At 43.6% G+C, this 23347-nt stretch overlaps 3 protein-coding genes across 6 annotated transcripts in view; 1 reads left to right on the plus strand and 2 right to left on the minus strand.

Annotated features, from left to right (window-relative positions):
* Positions 1-1086: 1086 nt before the first annotated feature.
* On the minus strand, positions 1087-12327 carry ccdc47 (coiled-coil domain containing 47). Of its 2 annotated transcripts, none has more exons than XM_063223242.1 (13): positions 12205-12327; positions 9026-9337; positions 7526-7624; positions 6917-7091; positions 6291-6412; positions 5914-5979; positions 5573-5674; positions 4213-4323; positions 3403-3488; positions 3209-3267; positions 2857-2966; positions 2451-2618; positions 1087-1994 (listed from the first exon to the last, which is right to left on the minus strand). In XM_063223242.1, the coding sequence occupies exons 2-13, from the start codon at positions 9329-9331 to the stop codon at positions 1914-1916; spliced, it is 1485 nt and encodes a 494-aa protein (XP_063079312.1). In that variant the 5' UTR covers positions 9332-9337; positions 12205-12327; the 3' UTR covers positions 1087-1913. The 2 variants fall into 2 exon arrangements, with proteins under 2 accessions (XP_063079312.1, XP_063079302.1); XM_063223232.1 differs by having other exon boundaries at positions 9026-9340.
* A 96-nt stretch (positions 12328-12423) lies between these two features.
* dcaf7 (ddb1 and cul4 associated factor 7) lies at positions 12424-17722 on the plus strand. Its single transcript, XM_063223258.1, has 8 exons — positions 12424-13003; positions 13153-13343; positions 13698-13856; positions 14628-14739; positions 15123-15241; positions 15550-15759; positions 16836-16953; positions 17472-17722. Exons 2-8 carry the CDS (start codon positions 13206-13208, stop codon positions 17642-17644), a joined length of 1029 nt encoding a protein of 342 aa, XP_063079328.1. The 5' UTR covers positions 12424-13003; positions 13153-13205; the 3' UTR covers positions 17645-17722.
* Positions 17723-18992: 1270 nt separating this feature from the next.
* kcnh6a (potassium voltage-gated channel, subfamily H (eag-related), member 6a) overlaps positions 18993-23347 on the minus strand; it is a 60153-nt gene continuing 55798 nt past the window's right edge. For all 3 annotated transcript variants that reach the window (XM_063223211.1, XM_063223219.1, XM_063223202.1), the window contains exon 16: positions 18993-22943. In XM_063223211.1, the coding sequence (XP_063079281.1) occupies positions 22575-22943 (369 nt within the window). In that variant the 3' untranslated portion in view covers positions 18993-22574. The remainder of the gene's footprint in view (positions 22944-23347) is intronic.

Below are 23347 nucleotides of genomic sequence, written 5' to 3' on the forward strand. Positions count from 1 at the left end.
TACTTCCTCCTTAAAGGACCAGTTCAGTCAATTTCAATATGATGTTGTATTGCTCACGCTACGCTTGACTTGTCAGTACCCGGTGATGCCACATTTTTAGGCTAAGCCCTTTCCAAGATAGGCACTATTCTAATGGGGGCAGCGTTGGTTTACATTTTTTTTTAAATTACCACAGGCCTACTACAAATATTTTCCCAAAAGGTGCCGCTGTTTGCTACAGGGTGTCTACAGGTTTGACCAAGTCAAAATTAAGACATTTTAAGACTTTTCAATACCATTTTCCAAATGAAATTAGGACCAACTCGCAAGATCATACACAGGTTCAAATGAAGCAGAAAAAACAATTGGTTATTTACATTAATGTAGCCGTTTGAAAACACAAAACTATACACAATGAAACTTTACACTACATAAAATTCAATAATGCGTTCTAAATTACACTACATGGCTACAACTCCTGATTTCCGTCGCGAAGTTGGCTGACATAATTATTTGGCTGACATAATTATTTCTCCCTAAATTAAGCTCCACAAATTTAAGACATTTGGGTTGAAAATTTAAGACAAAAGACTTTTCAAGGCCTTATTTGGCGAAAATGAAATTTAAGACTTTTTAAGACTTTTTAAGGACCCGCGGCCACCCTGTGCTAGTTATCTGCTAATGTTGTATAACCTTTCGGATGTTTTTGGGAATAAATAAAAATATTTTTTTGAAATGTAAACAAAGCGCTGCCCCCATTACAATGACCAAGACCTTGGAAAAGGCTGAAGAAGAAAAAAAACCTCAGGTACTGACAAGTCCAGGGTAGTGTGAGCATTACAACTGCATGTTGAAATTGATTGAACTGGTCCTTTACAAGGAGCTTGTGAAGACATCTTTCTTCCTTTTCTGTAAGATGACAAAGACTGGCATTTGATCTTGATCAACTTTTGGCTACTCCCCCAACTGCCTGTTTGCTTTATCAAGGCAGCACCAGGGTGTGTGTGTTTCCAAGGGACAGTGTGGGAGTTGAACCCAAACTTAAAGCACAAACCGCACTCCTGTTTTAGATGGGATACTATTAACAAACGAAACACTTTCTGGATATACTTTCAGTGCACAACCTTTTTTATTTTGTTCCATAGTTCTGGGTAGGCAGAAAATAAGACAAACATACAGTAAGATCTCATGACTGCATGGTTCTTTACTAAACAGTAAAAGCATAATTCACCAAACTCTCAACAAGTTTGATGAAATCAAGTCAGAAGGTCCTAGTTAAAAAAACAAAACAATAAATCGCAGTGCAGCGATTGCATTAGCGTTAAATTAACACAAAAAGACACACAGTATTTCATTCCAGCATGACATAAAAAAATCCCCACATGCCAACAATATGTCTACAAAAAAAAGAACAAATGCGATTTTATTGATGGGCATTTTTGTACGCAGGAAAAAAAAGGCGAGCAAGAATTCATAAATTACAAGTGCAACCTTTCTCTTGGCTCAAAATTTTAAAAAACACCCCACGGCCATCTAGTCAGAAGCCTAATCCAGGAGGCTCTCCAAGACCTGGGAGATGGGGCAGACGAGACGAGACCAGACAGACACATGGCGCCCAGGGCGAGGGCGAGATCAACAGACCTATGATATGGAAGATCTTCTGCAGCAGGTGTACAGGGGAGAGACACACATTCAAACCCAGTAAGCAGTGTGTGTGTTTGGAGCTGACGAGAATTAAGTCTGTGTGTGTGTGTGTATGTGTTTGTACTGTATGTCATGGAAGCATGTGAAAAAGTGTGCGTACTATACTGTAATGTATGTGTAATGTGTTGTTGTTGTGCCCCCCTTTCACATGGTGTGTGTGATGGAAGCATGTGGAAAAGTGTGCGTACTGTACTGCATGTGTAATGCGTTATTGTTGTGGTTGTGCTCCTTCACATGGCTTTGACTTTAATCTGCTTCATCTTCATCTGCTTCTTCTCAAGCTTCTTCTGCTCACGGCGCTGGGCAGCCTCCTGATGAAGAGAGAGAGAGAGAGAGAGAGAGAGAGAGAGAGAGAGAGAGAGAGAGAGAGAGAGAGAGAGAGAGAGAGAGAGAGAGAGAGAGAGAGAGAGAGAGAGCAGTCAGTGACACTGAACATTTGTTTCCAACATTCGTCCGTCTCTTGTCTCCATGTCTTGTCTCTTGTCCTTTCAAGTTCAAGAAAAAAACGTGTCCTCGGACATAATGAGAGTAAAGCAGAGATAACGCTGGACTGAGATTGAAAATGATGCATGCTGACAAAGAAGACAAAATGACCTAACCAATCTCCAAAACTGGACACAACACTGCAAAACACAAGGTCAGCAGACCTCCTACAAATCTCCCAAAAAAACCCCAATCATATTCGAAAGGAGCCACAGGCTGACCAATCACACGAGACTACAGGAACTCCCCCAGGATGTTCATGCCGTTGCCACTTAAACACCCACCTCCATGCGGCGCTGCCTCTCGGGGTCCTCCTCGTTCATGATCCTCTCCTTCTCAGCCCTCTTCTTCTCCTCGCGCCGCGTCTGGGCCGCCTCCTGACGCTGGGCATGAGTCTGCTTCAGGAAGTTCTCCTCCACGCGCGCACGGTTCCTATCGGCCTTCTGCTTCCCCTGAGAGAGAGAGAGAGAGAGAGAGAGAGAGAGAGAGACAGAGAGAGAAGGGGGGGTGGGAAAGAGATATTGCTTTTAAATTTTCCCACAACGACCTAGCTGATCTGTCAATAGAACATCTTTTTTTTTAGCAAAAACATAATATTGCGCATGGGTATACAGTTTTGTCACAACCAATTTACTATTTAAGAATGCAACAATATGTGTGTGCATGTGTCCGATAGAGATGTGTACTCACCTCCCTGTTCAAACGGAGCTTCTTGACCTTGTCAACGGTGTAGATGACCATGTTCATCAGAGGCAACAGTGTGTCCATGTCTTTGGGAGATGTGTTGCCCATCCCAGGCACTAAGCAAAGGCACACACAGACACAGACACGCATTCAAATTGAATATGCATCTTTCAGATGTACACATATGTGCATACACAGCAAAAAACAGGCCCAGAACATAGTAAGTGCCGACAAACATTTCCTTGAGCTTCTAATTACAAATAACTTCCCTGCGTACATGTCCTTTGATGGAAATGCATATCATTTTTATGGTTTGCGTGTTGTATTATTGTGTATGTGTGGTAGTTGAGATAGTTACCATTAAATGTAAACAGCAGCGTCTTCTTAGTCTCAGGTAGCTTTAAGGGCTGACCCTCCCTAAAAAAAAACACACATTTGGGCAATATTAGTGATAATTATATTATATATTATATATATTCAATTTTCAAAACATTCATTTGTAACAGACAGCATTGCTGTGGGACCTGAGAGTAAGTTAAGATTGTCACTTACTCTTGCATAACTTTTGGACCAGAAAATTGGTCCGAAAAATGGATGGACTCGATCTTGTCGGCATGGTTGGTGATGTAGTGAACCATCTGGAGGAAGAACAGAGCCACAGACAGAGCAAGACATTAGCAAAAGCTTATCTGTAGACATGTTGAAAGAACATAACTTACTGGAATGATCCTAATGCTATTGACATTAATCCATGGTAGTTAATAAGTCCAATTCAATAAGATTATTTGAAGATGTTAAACTGTTGTTTCTCAACAGGGCGGTACAGCCCCGCAGTGGACATTGGTAAGCCCTAGGGGGGCGTTAAGAAGGATACAGTTGAGATGGGGCGGTCTTTAGTTGTCATTTGCAGCATTAGTCCATTTTTTAAAAATGATATTAAGGCGGGGTTACAGGCTAAGGCTTATTACAGGTTACAGGTAAAAGGCTTATAATGACATCCAGGTGGCGTTTGTTCAAATAAGGTTGAGAACCACTGTGTTAAACAATGAACCTTTAGATGATCATATGGTGCATGCCAGATAACTCACAAAATAGGACACACATGCACACAACATGTATGCAACACCTTTACAAGCATGTCCAGCTGAAAACAGCACCATCAAGAGGCAGACAATGGTCATTATTTCTTGTTAAATCAAACTTTCACAACACTAACATTTCATTTGACTGAGACATGGAAAAGTTTTGTCCTTTAAAACATGTCAGGTAAAGGATGAACCCATAACATGTCAGAGTCCAACTAAAAGCAAGTCATTTTATGAGGCGTTGTGCTACTTGTCTCCTGAGCTAGGCTTGGCTCACCTTACTGTCCATCAGGCCGTCCGTGACCTCCCCCATCTCAGAAAGGATGGCCAGGAACTCAGGAAGGCCGTACTTCGCCCCCGACTTGGGCTTGTCGCTGCAGAACTCACTCTGGCAGAGAGAAAAACACAGCGTTAAGGGCTCTGCATACTGCACGTGCGCACTTTGGCGCGTTTGGCGCGAGAACCATCAATGACGTCATCACTTGCGCCAGACTATTCATACTTCAAAAGCGCCCTCGCTCGCATTGTCGGAAGTGCCCTCTGCTGTTCATGAGAGAAACGGCAGTATCTTTCGCAACTCGCAGCGTGAGTTCTATGGATGTATAAAATAGAAAGCCAAACACGGCTGCTGTAGGGCTACTGAACGTCTGACTTGTGACTTACCACATTGAAACATATATTTTTTTGTTGTAGCCTACATTGCCAGATCATTCCAAGACCATGTGAGAGCATTGTTCTGGCGGCAGAATTTATAAATAGATCGCCGAACACAACGTGCTTCTGAACAAAGTAAACAATTGTTTCACTGAACAACATTTAAGAGAGAAGATAAAATAACTCTAGGACATTTTATTATCCTCAAAATGATGCAGGATCCATTCTGTAGTAGCCTACAGTAGTTGTAGCCTCTCTTCGCAACTCCTGCTTTGTCTGCCTACCTGCATGGTCGCTGGTGGCGCACGACAAGTTACAAAAAATGTGGGGTGCACGACGTCGCGCCACGGCAGCTTGCGCCACGGCGTGTGACGTCATTTTGGGTCACGTGACGGCGCGAGTGAGGTCGCGAGTGAGGTCGCGAGTGAAGTATGAAGGAGACTAGCGCCAGTCACGCCAAGTATGAATCCCCCTTTAGACAACGAGCTGTGACCGTGTGAACATAAACATGTACTAGAGTATTTAAAGCAAAACTGGGACAGTCCAGTCGGTTCTAATTTGTTTTACACTGTGGAGAGCAAACATATTTAAAGACCTTGACCATTTTATAGGCTTAAAAATAAGAAAAGGTGACAATTGAGAAAATATATCCCAGTAGAATTAAGTGAAACCAGTCAGTCATATGCACATTATAACCCATGAGTATGGGTGATGATGGATCATCAGACTTTGGCCCATGTAATCCAGAACATGGCAAACGCCTGTCGTGTGGCACTGGTTAGTGTATTGCAAAAGTGACACGGAGCAAATAAAGTCAGTATGTGATATAATGTCTAACGGACAGGTTTCAGTACTGCTGCTCCAGCCTGCAAGATGCGAGTGTCAGGGTAAGAAAAACAGGGCTAAACACTGAAAAGGAACGACACAAGAAGATACATTTGGATCATTTTGCAGCAATGTTGCAGTCATTTTTCAGTTCTTACCAAGTCCTGCATGTCCTTCTGCATGCGAGCCATGGCCTTCTTGGTGCCCAGTGCAAAAACAAACGTGTCCATGTCATCATCATTCAGCGTCACTTTGATTTGCTGTGGGTGAAGACAAAGCACATGAGCAGGCACAGTAAGAAACACTCGAATCAGGAATTAGAAAATGGCTCTTAGAAAAGTGACTCTACTCCCTTCTTCAATGATTGTTTTATTCCATTTCATGCCTCTGGCCAACAATATTCACATTTGCTGTCTGTAGCTTAGTAAGCTGGGAGTTTGGGTGTGTGTGATATTCTTTGCATGTAACTGAGCATGTTGGGAGTATATGGGGCCCTTACCACTTGGTCACAGGCTGGTCTCATCATCCTGGCCAGAACATTGAGCAGGTCCTGCCTCTTCAGGAACTGGGGGAAGAAGAAGAAGAAGACAAACCCACAGTCAGCCAGGACTACATCAGCCGTTAACCCAACTACAGTCATTCATTAACCCCTTGCTGAACCTTGGATAAGGGAAAAAGACAATGACAACCCCACATTCCAAGGTCGCAAAACCTGAGATCCCAGTTTTTGATGCATTTGTTGTGGGTTGAGACAGTCAGTCTTTTACGGTTTCGTTTATCCATTAGCATAGATATACCAGCAGGCTCTCTCACACAAACACACACGCCCCCAATAGTGGATAACCACCCCCCCCCCCCACACACACACACACACACCTTGAGTTGGATGAGCATGCCTTCACAGCAGACGCGGCCAGAACACCAGAGGTTGTAAATGTGCTCATTCTCCTGGTTGAGTTTGCCTGTGCTGGTCGCCTCCTTACTCGTCCCATCATCACCTGTAGACGCACAAACACCACATATTAAACTTTATACTTTTTTTTGTCTCACTTGTCGCATGATTATCCATCATGAGCTAACTGGTTCATCTTTGACTATAATTAATTGAACATGCAAAAATAGCTTTTTCAAATCCAAGACTACTCAACTGAGTGCAGGTAGATAGTTTCAAAAACATATTGAGTAAGTGAGCAACACCAAAATTGTTTCAAGGCATTGAAAGTAGAAGGATGGCCCTGCCATGACCTAACAGCAGTTCACTGGGTTACTATGCCGGCGACCCGGGTTCAATTCTGGCCCGGGTCATTTGCCGATCCTTCCCAGTTTCTCTCTCCCCACTCATTTCCTGTCTCTTCTCCATTGTCCTCTAAAAAATTCAGGCAAAATGCCCTAAAAATATATATTAAAAAAGGTAGAAGGATTAGTGCAGAGACAAAAAGCGAATACATGAGGCGGAAGGAGGGAGGGGAAAAAAAGATGAAAGGTGTGACGCTCGTACTTACCCACGAGGGCGAAGTTGCTCTCCAGGAGCTCGCGGTGGGAGCTGAACCAGGCGTGTGCCAGGCGGCTGTTCTTGTTCTTGCCGATGATGTAGTTCATGATGTAGGCCAGCAGGCCCGTCACCATCAGGATCTCCATGTAGTAGCTCTCCCAGCTGTTCTGCAGGTGAGGAGGAACCTAGAACATGACCAAGAGAACCCAGAGAGACACGTTAGTTACTGCACGTCACCACCAGGATCACCATACAGCAGCTCTCAAAGCAGTGTTGAGGAGGAACGTAGAACATGACCAAGAGAATCGTCCGACACGTTGAGGATCAACATGAATCTCAAATTACACATTTCGGTGTATATCCACTGTGCAAGAAGGTTTTCAGCAAAGTTCAAGAAAGTTGAAAGTGTGATTAACCTGTAATGAAAGGGTAGTGAACTGAACCCAAGTAGACACACCAGGGTTTATTATGAGCAGAAGAACATGATTTGCTTCTAACAGATAGAATCATGTCTACATAGTTCTGAGGTGATTAAATAACCAGGACGGTGGTTTCAAGAGTTTCATCAATCAGTGAGAGGCAGGATGGACAAAGAGTGAATGGATAGAGCAGCCCCTACCTCTCGCACGATCAGGGTGTGGTCCTTGAAAGAAGGGTTGGTCTTGGGCTCATAACCCTCAAACTCTTCATTGTCATACTTGCTGTAAAGGTCCTGGTCCTGCAAAAGGAAAAGTAATAAAAAGAGAACGATTAACACTTTTTAGCAAGAAATGGTCTAATCAAGAGCTTTATCATTTGAACAAGACTTACATGCTGTTAGAGACCCATTATAAGCTTTAATGCTTTGTAGCCTGGAGACACATATACGCTGCATTCAGGTTCTTGAGATTTGAGGGATTTTATTCAAAAAATGTGGGTATGTTCGAGCTGAATGAACACATTCTAATGCAAAATGAGGGTCCTAGCTTTTAAATGCAACTAATTGTTTGTATGTGCTTCGGAGGTTGAGGTATTTAGGATTTAATAGGCAGAGGGCACCCTTTCCCAAAAAGGGCTTAGGCTAAAATGGGTTACGTGAGAGCAAATGAAGAAATGCTCAGATGTGTTACTTTCAAGGCTATAGCCTCATCTGACCTCTGAAATGCAGCATCACATGATGTGATATCTACGTAGTTTAATGTTGCCCATTTCCCCGATATCAAAGAAATGGTGCCTTTCTTGGCAATGATTCACTTGCAAACCAGACTATTGCCTCAACATGGATACTGTAGTAACACAAAGGATTAAGAAGTAAACATAAACACAGCTAATCAGTACCCATTGTAAGGAAGGGCAGCCTGCTCAATGGTCATCTCACTTGTTTGCATTGCTTTAAACCTGGGGTGGGGAACCTATGTCTCCAGGCCTTGAGGCTGTCTTACCCACCCCCCCGGCCGATATCATTTTAATGTTATGCAGTTACACATGAAATATGACATGTTTCGTAAAGAAATTACATTTGCAATACAATTAAGTTATATTTTCAGGGGATCTAGTGAAGCTGGGGCATGTTGTATAGGTGTCAGCTTTCAATTATATGGGCGTAAAGTGAAGGGGGATATAATCCTATAATCCTGGCTTGTGTTCATAGTATGGCCCCTGGAAGACTTCATAAAATCTGACGTGGCCCTGCTATAAACACTGCAACAGAGCGACCACAGATCCTCCTCATTGTATTTCTGGGATGAGGAGGGGGAGCTTACGACTGAACACTGAAAAAAAGGATTTAGCGCACACTTGTTTGACTTGATTCCTGAGCAAACCTGATAAGGCAAAACGCATTGTTCTTTCCAGCATGTAAAGTCAAGCAAGTGTACAGTGAAGCCCTTTTCTGTTGAACAGGTAATTCCCTCATACTGCAGAAGTAAAGCATCTCACACCAGTGCCTTTGTTGAGGTACTGGCTGACTACTGGTGTGGTTCAATCAGTAGCAATAAAGGTGCTTCACATTCTGTTGCATCACATTCTGTTTTATTAAACTAAGTGACAAATAAGAATAATGTCAGAGGGTGTAAGGCAGTTTCTTTCTTTTTATTGAATGATGTTATTCATTTCTTTATTTAATTCCCTCAATACTGACCTGATTGTCCCCATCATAGAACTCGTCCTGGCCGTCCTCGGTCTCCACGGTGGCCTCGTCATCGTCTTCTTCCTCGTCGGCGGGTGATGACGGGGCCGAGCGCTGCGGCGGGGGAGGGGCGGCGGCCTCTTCGGCCTCAGCCGCCTGGTCCTCGCTCACGTCCTCGAACTCGGCAAAGTCGTTGTCGTCGAACTCGGCCAGGTCCTCGCCGTCGTCAAACTCGTCGTTGTAGCGCCCCCTGATGGTGGCTGGGAGAGCCAGCACCAGCAGCAGCACCGGCACCGCCAGCAGCAGCACACGCCTCATGGTGACCTACTGAAGACAACACAACACAGGCACAACATAGTATCAGAACATAGTATCAGACCACAGCATCAGTACAAGCAGCACCAGCAGCACGCGCCTCATGGTGACCTACTGAAGACAACACAACACAGGCACAACATAGTATCAGACCACAGCATCAGTACAATCAGTACCAGCAGCAGCACCAGCAGCACACGCCTCATGGTGACCTACTGAAGACAACACAACACAGGCACAACATAGTATCAGAACATAGTATCAGAACATAGTATCAGTACAAGCAGCGCCAGCAGCACACGCCTCGTGGTGACTTACTGAGGACAACACAACACAGGCACAACATAGTATCAGAACATAGTATCAGAACATAGTATCAGAACATAGTATCAGTACAAGCAGCGCCAGCAGCACACGCCTCGTGGTGACTTACTGAGGACAACACAATACAATACAATACAATACAATACAATACAAGAAGACTTGGTATCGTCACCACAGCACCACCGCCAGCAGCAGCATGCTCCTCATGGAGACCTCTCACAATATAACACAGTCACACTTAGTATCAGACCACAGCACCGGCACCGGCAGCAGAAGCATGCACCTCATGGTGACCTTGCTCCGGGGACACGATACAACACAGTCAGACCTTCGAATCAGACCACAGCATGAACTACAATACCCAGCAGCACCCAGCAGCACCCAGCAGCAGCCGGCTCCTCATGGCAACCACTCACTGGGGATACATCGCCAGCAGCAGCACACCTCTCATGGCAGCAACTCACTCAGGGGAACAAAACAGAACTTAGTACCAGACCTTACGTTTATCTGAGGGTGGCCCTACCGTGACCTAACTAGGTTACTACGTCGGCAACCCGGGTTCGATTCTGGCCTGGCCTGGGTCATTGGCCAGTCCTTCCCCGTCTCTCTCTCCCCACTCATTTCCTGTCCCTCTGTCACTGTCCTATCATAAATAAAGCACAAATGCCCAAAATAAAAATAAAACGTTTAGCTTAGGGTGAGACTCTTTTTAAGCTTGGAGGAAATCATACAAAGCTGTGAGACGCTCATCATGGGACCAGCTGTCTGGGAATAAAACGGAGGGGAGGAATAATTCCACCTTAGAATGAACTGCATTTTATAGGGAGTCTAAGCCACGCCCCTCTATGGGGCCTCAGACCCTGAAAACAACAAACGGGAGTAAATGGAGAGACAATTTCTTCACTCTCTTTGTTGCTTCCTGGATCTTAGGCCCCATGGAGCGGCTTGACTTAAGAGGCTCATGGAGGATGAAACCCTGAAAACCCTGGAAAGTTCTCTGTGTGTGTTTGATCAAAACCCAGGAAGGCACGCAAGTTATGAACTGTCTTTCAAAATGCAAGCAAACACTTATCTCTCACACATAAGTAAAAAAAAAAATAGCCTTCACAGGATACCGGTAGGGTGCTTTTGTTTATACACACAGCAGGCAACCACCACACACATCATTCATTATTATGCAGCTCATGGCTGGACATCTCTGAAAGGATAACATTCCACAGGGTGTTAACATTTATACACCACCACCAGGCAGGCTGCTGCCATGGCTTATCAGTAACGCAGAGTCCTACCAGAGACAGATTATATGCTCCACATTGCTGCTTACACCCAAGACTGCAGTTAGTAACACCGCCAGACACCTGTGTTTGCATTTACTTTAACCTATGTGGAGTACAGTGCCGTGTAACTTCAGACTACCATGTCAGGGATTTAACAACACATCGCTGACCACATTGGTTTTCTGAATTAACTTTCTATCACATATTATGATTAGGTCGCTCAAAACATACTAATTAAACGGATCTACAAAAAAAATATTGAGACAAATCTTTGAACCTATGAGGTGGGGGTACACATAGGTATGTGGGGTACACAGTCAGGCTCAGGCAATTGTCTTTAAAATGATCTTGACAACGTAGTGCAGTGTCTTCACAATGATCTTGACAATCATGTTCTCCCATGATTATTGTAGTGACAGCTATAGGGAGAATTTAAGCAAACCTGAGGGACACGTTTCGTTTGGTCTTTCAATGGCAGATGGTTGGGGAGACTAATCGCGAAGATTTGACCCACATGAGGTGTCAATGGGGCATGGAGGATAATGAGCTTGGCTAACAAGTCAAGTAGGCATCCATACGAATTACCTGCCTAATCTCTACACTTGTAACTGAGTATGGTTCAACAAGCCAAATAACAAAAAGAAGGAAAAAACACCAAATAACATGTGGCTAAAAAGCACCCGACAGTTAACTAGGACTGGCATTAACAGCTGCCAATGTGTAACCGAGACATTAGGGTAGCGAGCTGAACGAATCTGGTTCACTGTCCCCACTCCCAATAGTCCATGTGTGACAGGCAGAGTCCATTGACAAGACTAGAGCTGTAACTTCCCCAATCCCCATTCAGAGCAGCGGGGAGGCTAACATGAAGGTTCCCACCTACCCGGTCAATCTATCCCAAACACACATTAGTCTTTTTAAAGCCATATCGACAACCCAGTGACATACAGTAGCCTATGCCTTTTTAAGACACACCATTTCTAAAATCGACAGTAATTGGCTGTTAATTAAAACACAAGACGTGTGATAGCTACCACTGTTGACACAGTAACCAAGTTAGCAAGCTACTACACCCACCCATCCCCCACAAACCCATAGTGAAACCATGGTGAAGCACTAGCCTGTCACCATCCGCCTGCCCGTGGCTAGCATATGATAAGTAGCTTAGAAATAGCGTAGTAAAACAAGTACAAGTCAGTATACAGGCAAAAATGTTCCATTCAGTGTCATAACACAATTGCCAAAGTCTGAGGCAGAAAATGAGCAAAGATTTACCTTGTCAAACCGTTCTTTGCTGTTCTTAAGAAAGGACGGAGGCAGGCTTCCTTAGTTTCTTAGCACTGGCTTATATTTAGCTACCACTGCTACACCCTGCTCCCTTCACTCACTGCGCAATCACATGTCGCGTGAAGTCAGCCACACCACCAAGTTCTAATGTTTAAAGGGGCCCTGTCTAAAAGGGACGTGGGCCCATCTGGGACCGTGCGCGGAGTCAGACCTTCTGGATTAAACGGACCCATGCATCGCAAGTAGCAAATTTTAGGATGTCAAGAGAAAGGAAAGCAAAATCTTTGGTTTGAGGATCAAAATGCACTTCCTTGGTTATTGATTTGCCTCCAAACAAACACTGTTAGACGTCCAATGCAAGCCAGGTTGTGTGGGTACCTTCACCTGTTGGCTGTCACAATCAGCCTATTCAGAAGCAGATTCGTTTTAAAGAATTTATCAGAGTAATTTTGTCCTGACACCTTTTTTTGTCAGTGAATCACGTACCCCTTTGCTTTTACATAGACTATTATTGCAGCTGTTTTCACGAACGCGAAAGGGGAGGAGCCCTGTCGAAGTCCAGAGAAATCCAAGAAGAAAGTCAGGGGTGCAAATCAGTGGACGTTGTTGGGACAAGGTAGATTAATCAGATATTTAAATAGTATGGGAGGATAGCAAGGAATCTTAGCTGAGGTTATTTTCCTGCAAGTTATCGCCAGCACGAACGGTTGAGGGAGTTACAGATATATGCCAACGACGACGATTCCTTTCTTTGTTTGCCGCTAGCCCCTTGCACAGCTAGCAGAAGGTATGGATAATATGGATTCAGCGTAATCAAATAAAGCACTTTGCAGGTGATGGCTAACCATCATTGGCTTATAGATGACAAACTATGTCATTTTGATCATTGTGTTTTAAAAGGTATATATTTTCTAAATCATTGTTCTTATTTGTTAGGCTACTTACAGGTAACCATCAAGTGATCCGTGGAACTTTGTGTGACAAGTAAGATGTCGCTCCACGGCAAGAGAAAAGAAATATACAAATATGAGGCGCCATGGACAGTGTACGGAATGAACTGGAGCGTCAGGCCCGACAAGCGCTTTCGGCTGGCATTGGGAAGCTTCGTGGAGGAGTATAACAACAAGGTGAGAATAAGTGACGTGTGTTTTTGTTATTATGGTATGCCACACCAAAGTGAATGCATCATGTGTGCACCATGTCATCGCGTGTGAAGGTGAAGGCATCACACGTTTGCATCCGTGCATGACTCATTTCTGTTTTGTTGAAATGTGATGCAGTGCATACTGAATGACAAATATACTACCAAACCCTGCTATTCGATTGTTTGTTGTGATGGTTTGCTACAAGATATAATGCAAATGGTTAACTCAATGGCATCTTTGTTCCTTGTCAAAGGCAATCCTCAATCCCACAATTGGAATATCCATGAAAATCCACAGCTCCTGAATGTATTTGTTGTTGTTTTTTTGTAATAATAGGTGCAGATTGTGGGTCTGGAAGAGGAGAGCTCAGAGTTTGTGTGCAGGAACACTTTCGACCACCCCTACCCCACCACCAAGATCATGTGGATCCCAGACACCAAGGGGATGTACCCAGACCTGCTGGCCACCAGCGGGGACTACCTGCGCATCTGGAGGGTGAGACCTTTGTAACATTGAAACGTCTCAGCGTTGACCATGGGCAGAGGTGCCGAAAGGTGTGAATTCATGGTGTACTTACAACATTAGGGTATAAGTTGGTTGTTACACCAGTTGTTACACTTTACCCAATGAGGTAGAGATAGACTGCATTATTACTGAAAAAAAAACTAAACCTCAAAAAAACCTGCCACAATTTGGATCTAACCAGCTCAGAATCAGCAGATCATAAGATGGGTATAGTGGTGCGTAAGAGCTCCTATCCTATCCAATCCTACAGTGTCTCTAGACCAGGGGTCCCCAACCTTTTTGGGTTGGAGGGCTACCAAGGGCTACCCGAGGGCTAGTGATGGCTCCCCCGGGCTACTTGCTTGTTCGAAAACCTCTATGTCTTGACATTCTTCTAAAAATCACACTATGATTGAATGATTATTTGCTGATATGTTATAAAGAAGCATTCTTTATAGGTTATGAAGAAATAATCTCATATTTAAATGAAGAAAAACCTCAACTGTGACTAAAATCCTGTGGTCATCACTGTTTATTAACATCCTTGGTGGGCACCTCAGAAGCTCTTGGAGGGCTACCTGGCGCCCGCGGGCACCACGTTGGTGACACCTGCTCTAGACTTTACTCTGAGAAGTCACCCCATGCTGGAATCTGTGGCAGGGTTTTTTTTTTTTAAATGACACCTACTGTTACCTTTGACACTTCTGTCCATGGGTTATTTTGAGATCATAGGCCTTATTGGAGTGTCTCCATTTTGAACAGGTCAGCGACACAGAGACTCGTCTGGAGTGCCTGTTGAACAACAACAAGAACTCTGATTTCTGTGCGCCACTCACGTCCTTCGACTGGAATGAGGTGGACCCTAATCTACTGGGTGAGAAACCCCAACACGTCAGCCCAAACACCTTGTCCTCACATCATACCGTGTGTGTGTGTGTGTGTGTGTGTGTGTGTGTGTGTGTGTGTGTGTGTGTGTGTGTGTGTGTGTGTGTGTGTGTGTGTGTGGATATTAGCAAAAGTCTTATGAATATTTTGCTCTGTCTCTATTGTTTATGACAAGTGTTCAGTGTTATGCAGCTACAGCTGCACTTTAACACATTGAGTGATGCTCTTGTCTTTACTATGGAGGTTTTCACCTAAGCAATTTGTGTAGGCTTATCATAGTGTAATCTATAGCACACAAAACGCACAAAGTGATCGTTAAAAACACTTGAGTTGGTTGTCATGGTCCCTAACCTGTCTAATCCACTCCCCCAGGTACGTCCAGCATCGACACCACCTGCACCATCTGGGGCCTGGAGACAGGCCAGGTGCTGGGCAGAGTCAACCTGGTTTCCGGCCACGTCAAGACCCAGCTCATCGCACACGACAAAGAGGTAGGCAGATGCCATGAAGAACTTCTGAGTAATAAGTCAGAAAGGAAGGGAAAATGTTGTGTGGGAAGATGTCATTTCCTTGTGAACATGGCACAAAGTATGTCTCTTCACTCCAATGCAATCCAATGTCTTCTCCTATGTCCAATGCATATTAACTACAACCAACTGTCAAACATCTTTGACACCATTTTGGATGGCCACTGTATTAAATGTACAGTATTCTACTTGTTTCTTTGTATGACATTGCTTTGAGCTGCTTTCTTGCGTAGTATCCACTGTATAAATGTACTCGTGTTGCTTCCATGCAGGTGTATGACATAGCGTTCAGCCGCGCGGGCGGGGGCAGGGACATGTTTGCGTCGGTGGGGGCGGACGGCTCGGTGCGCATGTTCGACCTGCGGCACCTGGAGCACAGCACCATCATCTACGAGGACCCCCAGCACCACCCTCTGCTGCGGCTCTGCTGGAACAAGCAGGACCCCAACTACCTCGCCACCATGGCCATGGACGGCATGGAGGTAAACTCAGCACTTCACCAAAGAGTACACAAACAGCTATTAGGTTCGAGCATTTATGGGTGCCTTCCAATATGTGACCTTGCGTTCTCCACTTGTGCTTGTGGCCTCGTACCAGGAAGTAATATGTCATGATGACATTACGGACAACAGCATTATATTTCAATATCTCACAAAAGCTCAATTGTAAAATCCTTTTCTCATTTGCAAACTGGATGGTGAATGAAGAATAGACCCCCAAAAATTGTTTTGGCTAGCCTGACAGCGGGGAAACTTTATTTATCCACGGAGGTAGGGTCAGAAGGCGGGGCGAAGCCACAAGCACAAGTGGAGGACGCAAGGTAGCATATTGGAATGCACAGAGAATGTGTACAATGCGGTGCATTATGGGTAGAACCATATAATGTGGACACAGTTTGCTTTCTGCCTTCCGTAGCCCCACCTTACACACTTTTCTGTGGCGTGAAGACATACAGCCACATTTTGTTTAGCTGTGGAACACAGACAAATGCTTTCAGCTGGTGGACACCATCTTGCATTAAGTTGAACATAGCCGATGCTTTTATCCAGTATGTTATACAAAATAGGACGTAAACAAGATGGAAGTCTGAAGTAGAAGTACCTATAGCAAAGTTATAAGCCAGTGTTTTCCACTCCTTATGCTCTGTATACCTTATACTTTTGTATATTTTCTATACTTTTGGGGCACCTGTGTCCTTATGGTTCGGGAGATAGCCTTCAGATCAGAGGGTTGCAGGTCCGAATCCCACCTGTGCCTTTCTCTTTACACCTCCATCCATAGCTGAAGTGCCCTTGAGCAAGGAGCACCTAACCCCACATTGCTCCAGGGATTATAATCAATACCATGTAATATCTGTAAAGAGCTTTGGATAAAAAGCGTTGACTAAGTGTAATGTAATGTTCTTTTGCCATTGAGTCAGATCTGTTATTTGCTTTTACTGGTTCATTCATGTTTTTAAGATAAAATTACAGCAGAGGAACAGTAATTCAACTTCTGCAAATAGTGAATGCGATCACTAACGCATGGTCTCTGCTTTCACCCTGTGTGTTCGCCCCAGGTGGTGATTTTGGATGTGCGTGTGCCCTGCACTCCTGTTGCCCGCCTCAACAACCACCGGGCGTGTGTCAACGGCATCGCCTGGGCCCCCCACTCCTCCTGCCACATCTGCACAGCAGGTGAGAGACTAGTACAGCTACATGCACACACTAATGTATACTAGTGTACACGCATCCAAACACAAACTTGTACTAGTACGCATGAAAACACAAACACAAATATAAAAGAAAGCGTATGCATAGAAATGCAAACAGTAGTACACATGTAGTATGTGAATGCACAAGCAAACCCACGTATAGTGAAACAAATGCTGAAATGCAAACAATTGAGCTTACACTTGATGGGTATTTTTACCAACCCTACATTAATGTTTGTAAAATGAAAGCGACCGAAAGCGACCTGTTAACGTTGTAGATTGTCATACAGTACTTGAGAAAACCCATGCTGTAGCTGGTAGGCAGTGCGGCCCATTGTACTCTGGCATATACTGTAGTTTACAGTGATGGGTTAGAGCCCTACAGTTATTGATAAACCTCAGGGCAGCATGATAAACCCCATCCTGTAGCTGCCCCCCCCCCACACACCCCCATACAGTAGGCTTTACCACGGGCTCTCGCCCCTTTCACCCTCACTGTAGCGGACGACCACCAGGCACTCATCTGGGACATCCAGCAGATGCCGCGCGCCATCGAGGACCCCATCCTGGCCTACACGGCGGAGGGGGAGATCAACAACGTGCAGTGGGCCTCCACCCAGCCAGACTGGATCGCCATCTGCTACAACAACTGCCTGGAGATACTCAGAGTGTGATAAGTGGTCAGCATTGGGGTTGGAGGACGAGGTTTGTGTGTGTGTGTGTGTGTGTGTGTGTGTGTGTGTGTGTGTGTGTGTGTGTGCGTGCGTGCGTGCGTGCGTGCGTGCGTGCGTGCGTGCGTGCGTGCGTGCGTGCGTGCGTGCGTGCGTGCGTGCGTGTGTGTGTGTGAGAGAGAGATCCTGAAGGTAAAAGCCCCCTTATAGATGAAGTGCTACAAATGAGTGTGTTTGTGTGTGTGTGAGATGTGCAGATGTGGGGCTAAGAAATGGAGTGTGTGTGTGTGTGTTTGTGGGGGGTTTAATGAAACAAAGGACTGACAAAGCAGCATGCTGCAACAGAGCAACTTAACATGGACTTAATGGGGACGCTCCTGGGGGCAGAGCCATGAATGTGTCTACTTCGCAGAATAGAGGGGTGGAGTACATGACTGTGTGAGTGTGAGTGATGGGGCAGCATGATTATGGGAAAATTGAAAAAAATCAAAATTGAAATCACGGTTATTCAACAACAATTAACTATTTAATTTTGTGTAGAATTTTGTTCAGAAACACCAGCCTGGTAACATGTTCTGGCTGACGGCAGGGACTATATTGCCCTCTGTGTTCAAGGTTACATAGTGATTTTCTTTTCTTTTCTTTTTTTTTTTTTTAAATCATTGCGCCCAAAAGTGGATTTTTCAATGAGTTGTGCTGCCCTAGTGTGTGACCATGGGTTTGTGTCTGTGTGGTTGTTCAGCATTGCACAGCGAACGTAATTTACTTCGACTCCCAACCATTCATAATGTTCATGTGCAGTATTTTGGGATGTTTCTGGGTCTATGACAGAGCGTGATGAAAAAGGACTGATGCGTTTAGACTTTTAGACAGTACATCTGCGACTGTAAGCAACAAAGCTGACACAGTGGTGGTCCTTTCAACGTTCATTGCAAATTCAGTAGGACATACACGTACATGCCGGAACTGATGCAGACCGATGGTCTGTCCTACATAACTATTATGAGGAGTCACCATTGAGAGGGTTAATTCAGGTTAAACCATTTTCATTATATTCATATCTATCACAGGGAACATTGGCACATTGTGGATAATGGTTATACAGAGTACCATCTTTCCAGAACATAAAAGATTCTGAAACTTGTCCTTTTCACCTAATAGGTCAAATATTTCAATCCCAACCTCAGAAAGAAATGAAATTCTGCTATATGCTCTGTATAGTTTCTTTTTCAGCTGTGCTCTATTTTTTTAACTTTCTCGTTTGCATGTAGAAAAGAAAGAGAAGGATTGTGTAAATTCATAAAAATATTATGTACTCTCTCAGTCATGTCGTATTTGGTGTCATAGTGGGTTTGTATATGTGTCTGTGTATGTATATTTTACCTGGTTTTGTCGTAAGTCTTGATGGTTTAAAATCCTGGCTGTTTGCTTTTGTAGAGGGATGGGGCTGAGAGAAGATACTGTCAACTGCCAGACTTTTCAGGTCTTCTGTAAATCCTTAGCTTTTCATGCCATTGGCAATTTTAAGAGCTATTCTTTTGCAAATAGTGTGGCAAGTGAAGGATTTGTGTAGTGCAAAATGTTGACTGAGTTTTGTATTTTAATAAACAATTCTTGTTCTATGTGCTGTTCTGGAGTTGTTTTACTGCAGTTGTAGTGTTGACTACTCTCCTTCTCATGAATTTGATTATTCAAGGCATATTCTTATCCCAATAAAATAGTTTGTCATCTATAATAAAATACACAGGTTTATCATGTTGATAGCAGCTATTCATTAATGCTACATTCATATTGTTTCTGTATTGTAATTTAAATTATGTAGATTTGCAAATGTGTGGACCAAATGTGTAGTAATGTCAATCGTGGGGTATTTGAAACGTAAAGATGTTACAATACATGTTACAATAACAGAAAAAAAGACTTTCATTCGAGACTTTCATTCGTTTGAATTTACATATATTTACTACAGTGTGTGTATAAATACATTTCTTTTGATTCTAAAAAAGGAAACAATGATTGTGTGCGGGAACCTTTTACATAGAAGTAAAAGTCATGACCTTGGATACATTCACCAGGTCCTGGACTGACCACGAAAAGTCCCTCTACATCTCAAAGGAGATTGGCAGCCTCTGGCCACTACTGCTGTCAAAGCCTTCAAAGCCTCAGAACAAAGTATCCACCCACTATGGGTGCAATTATATCATGTGAGTCATCTCACACGTTTGTTACCTGGGCATATGCTTAAAAAAGAAAGAGAAAGAAAACCAAGCAAAACATTGTGAAACAACTTAAATAATTGGCACACCATGTGTGTGGATAATTTAACACAAATATATATATATATGTATAAATATACAGTATAATGTTTGTGCACACGCACACACACACCCACACATTCAAATACACACATTACGAATGAAACTTTGCAAGGACATTTTTGGAAATGCCAACTCATTGGATCATCCCTTCACATTGTTGAAAGTATTAGAACAAACTGAGAAACAAAGTATCCCATACCTTTGCTGCTTGTGTCTGATGTTACAGGCATTCTTTTCTAAATCCTGTCTTCTTCATATTATAATCTATACTATTGTCTCGGGTCAGCTGGTCTGAGAAAACGTGCTCATACACACTTCAGAAATGAACTTGTACTTCAATATTTGGAGGTTTCCAAAAAACATCCTTGTGCATCCTTGTCCATCTGTCCTAGGAAGCTTATCTATAGTGGATTCCTTGTAGAGATGAGAATGTTGCTCAAGCCCCAAAGAAAGCCTAAAGTATAGTTATTATGGCTCTTCTTCTGAGATAAAAGTGCTACAGGTTTTTTTTAGATCTTAGAGGAAGTATGGACAATAAATAGTTTAACCTTATCCAATGATTAATAAACCACACATTCCCAACTACGCCAATAATACGTTCAATCCATTATCAGGTCAATCTTCAAGTTTCACAGCACACAAGCTGCAAATGTCTACCAGAATAAACATACACCAGTAATGTTATAAAGTCTAAGAAGATCTAAGATCGTCAGCCTTCATGTTCTGATACTGTTGTGTGAACTATTACAGTAGAAGTCACTTTCAGTTAACTGAGATGGTTACACCCTTTGTGACATAAGGGTTTCCCAAGAGTCTAATTAATTAAGTACAACTGGCAGAAAATGTAGAAAATGCTACGTTCTTCTATCGAGAGTCTTGTGTCTTGACTCTTCAGTGTGACAGCCTAATATGAGATACAGTGTCTGTTTCTTCTATAAATAGAGTGTATAAAACAGTAGATTCACAGAAAACTATTATGTCAGAAGTCCCTGATTACAGTGTGATGTTCTGGGTATATGCTCTGCTATCCTTTGGCAGTGAAGCAGGTTAATTACTTTTGCCTGACTTGGATGGTTGTCTCGATGACCATAGTATTGAAATTACTGATACAAATCTCATTACACCCCTGTGCAAACAATGTCTTTGGTATTTAGCAGGTGTGCTTCCCCAGCCAATGTACAAATGGCAAGTAAAGCTTCATTCTCAACAAAACAGCAGGATATTATCATTATTTAAAATATTAAAAATATCTAATTTATATAATGTCAAACATATCAGCAGAATATTAAATATAACTTGGATTTTACAGGTTAATGTGTTACTCATAGACTCAATAAGGCAACATGTTTAACACAGAAAAAACACTATACTCACCAATGAGCTGAGATTGAATTTGTCTACACAAGTTGTGAAAATGCAATATTGACCGATCCATTGGCAGTTGTAATGGCATTTGACCAGTGAATCAGCATCAGACCGATTTACATGATTTAACATTACAAGTCCACTTGCCAAGCCTATCTACTGTATCTCGCAATAAAATCTAAATCTGAAGTTCTGGACCGTGTTTCAGACTCTGTAACAGGCATGCTGCATTTTCAGCTTACTATTTTCTTTCATTTGCACAAGGGTGTAAAAGTGTAATACTGATGCTACAAAGAAACTATCTACTCAAATATCTATCTAAACGTCTGTCAATAAAATCCTCATCTCCAATTAGTATGCCAGCTACGTCTTGATTTCTTATAAGGAACTTTTTTTGTGTGCAATCCTGAATTACATGTCAGCATGTCAGGCAGTCAGAGGTTGTCTGACGTTATATCCAGGGCTCTAAATTAACACCTGCTGGTTTGGCTGGTAGAAAAGACCAAATTACTGGCCACTTTGACCCATTAGGGAGTGTGTGTTTGGCTAGTAAGATTAACATGTAGGCCCTATTAGCCATTGTGGCTGGTGATGAAAAAAGTCAATTTAGGGCCCTGGTTATATCTACACATGGATAAAGTCTATTCTTAAAGTGTTGTCCTTGGTCTGTTCCTCTGTTTTCTTCTCATCTCTGTCAAACTGTTCATATAGCGTTTGTGTCTCCTTCTGTGACCTAATTTAACAGTAAACAGTCATGTCTGTTTGTAGAAACTAATATGCACACACACAGGGGGATTGTGCAGTGTCCTCAGTCTTATGAATAGCCGACGCAGCCTCTGTTGGAGTGAGGAAGTGAGGGAACTGTTACAGAATCACCAGCATCATGGTGCTGTGTCTCTGGACAGCCTGCAGATGGCACTGTTTACAGGGTTTTGACTGTATAGGGGGCAGACTGCCATTGCTAGGAGGAAGACTAGGCATTGTAGTCTGGGAGTGGTGGAGGCAGAGATGATTGATAAGGTAGAGAGAGTGCATATAGAGTTTCCTCCGAAATCCACGTGACGTAAGGTTCTAAGCTGCAATCCTATGGCAGCCATGCCCCTTTAGGAGACTAGGAGTCTAGGAGAATGAATGGAGTTCCGATGGAGAGTCAGGCCCATTTAGGAGACTGGACATGATCCCACTTTGTTGCATTGGTGGCGCATGGTATGATTACCATAATGAACATCTTTGGTGGTGGTTCCTCTAGTCTAGGTGGCTGGCAGGATGGGGTCAGAGACGTGCCTCTGGATCTCCGTGGGGACGTTGGAGGCCTCCAGGTTCTCAGGGAGGGAGGGGAAGCGCAGGCTGCCACATAGCAGTCCAGAGAGCTGGGAGGGCTGGGAGGGGTCCTCCACAGCCAGGCCTTGGGCCTGGGACTGGGCCTGTGGTGTGGGTTGGGGTTGAGATGGGGCTTGAATGTGGAGCTGTGGTGGGGAGTGGGCTGGGGTTGAGGAGAGGCCGTGCGGCTTCTCCATGTCTGGGGAGACGGACATGGTGTCGTCGGAGGCCACAGCCAGGTGGATGCCACTGGAGAGGGAGTCAGAGGAGCGGTGCTGCAGGCTGTCTGACTCAGGACTCTGGACAACAACAAGGAAGGAAGACACACAGAATGTGGGATGTGTAAACTGAACTCTTAAAATTATATGATGATATGACTAGAAAATATGACTTAATAATGACATTAAATTGCAAGCAGGAGAAATAATACAGAGCTGAATTGAAGCAATATAGTGACGATAGTGATAATGTAATGATCATTGACTTTGCATCCAAAGGTGATCTTAACATTACGTACAGTATATACAGTAGAGTGCACTTGTTTTTTTGTAAAAGTTAATAACTTCACAATGACATGGATCTCACAGCAGACAATCATTACAAACAAAATGGCTCTGCAAGTTGATGGCGTGACCTTTTTCAGGAAGTGTTCTGTATTTGCAGCCAACCAAGGTGAGTTCAAGTTGTGTACTGTGGCTTCGGC

This window comes from Engraulis encrasicolus, chromosome 2, assembly GCF_034702125.1.
Source record: "Engraulis encrasicolus isolate BLACKSEA-1 chromosome 2, IST_EnEncr_1.0, whole genome shotgun sequence".
In the NCBI taxonomy this organism is placed as follows: domain Eukaryota; kingdom Metazoa; phylum Chordata; class Actinopteri; order Clupeiformes; family Engraulidae; genus Engraulis; species Engraulis encrasicolus.

Excerpts from the sequence above, each read along its gene's own strand:
- ccdc47 (XM_063223242.1), bottom strand. The coding sequence starts at position 9,331 with ATGAGGCGTGTGCTGCTGCTGGCGGTGCCGGTGCTGCTGCTGGTGCTG. Across the intron at positions 5,675-5,913 it reads GACCAGCCTGTGACCAAGTG|CAAATCAAAGTGACGCTGAA; the intron begins GTAAGGGCCCCA and ends CTTCACCCACAG. Across the intron at positions 3,489-4,212 it reads ACGGCCTGATGGACAGTAAG|ATGGTTCACTACATCACCAA; the intron begins GTGAGCCAAGCC and ends TTCTTCCTCCAG.
- dcaf7 (XM_063223258.1), top strand. The coding sequence starts at position 13,206 with ATGTCGCTCCACGGCAAGAGAAAAGAAATATACAAATATGAGGCGCCA. Across the intron at positions 13,857-14,627 it reads ACTACCTGCGCATCTGGAGG|GTCAGCGACACAGAGACTCG; the intron begins GTGAGACCTTTG and ends CATTTTGAACAG. Across the intron at positions 14,740-15,122 it reads GGTGGACCCTAATCTACTGG|GTACGTCCAGCATCGACACC; the intron begins GTGAGAAACCCC and ends CCACTCCCCCAG.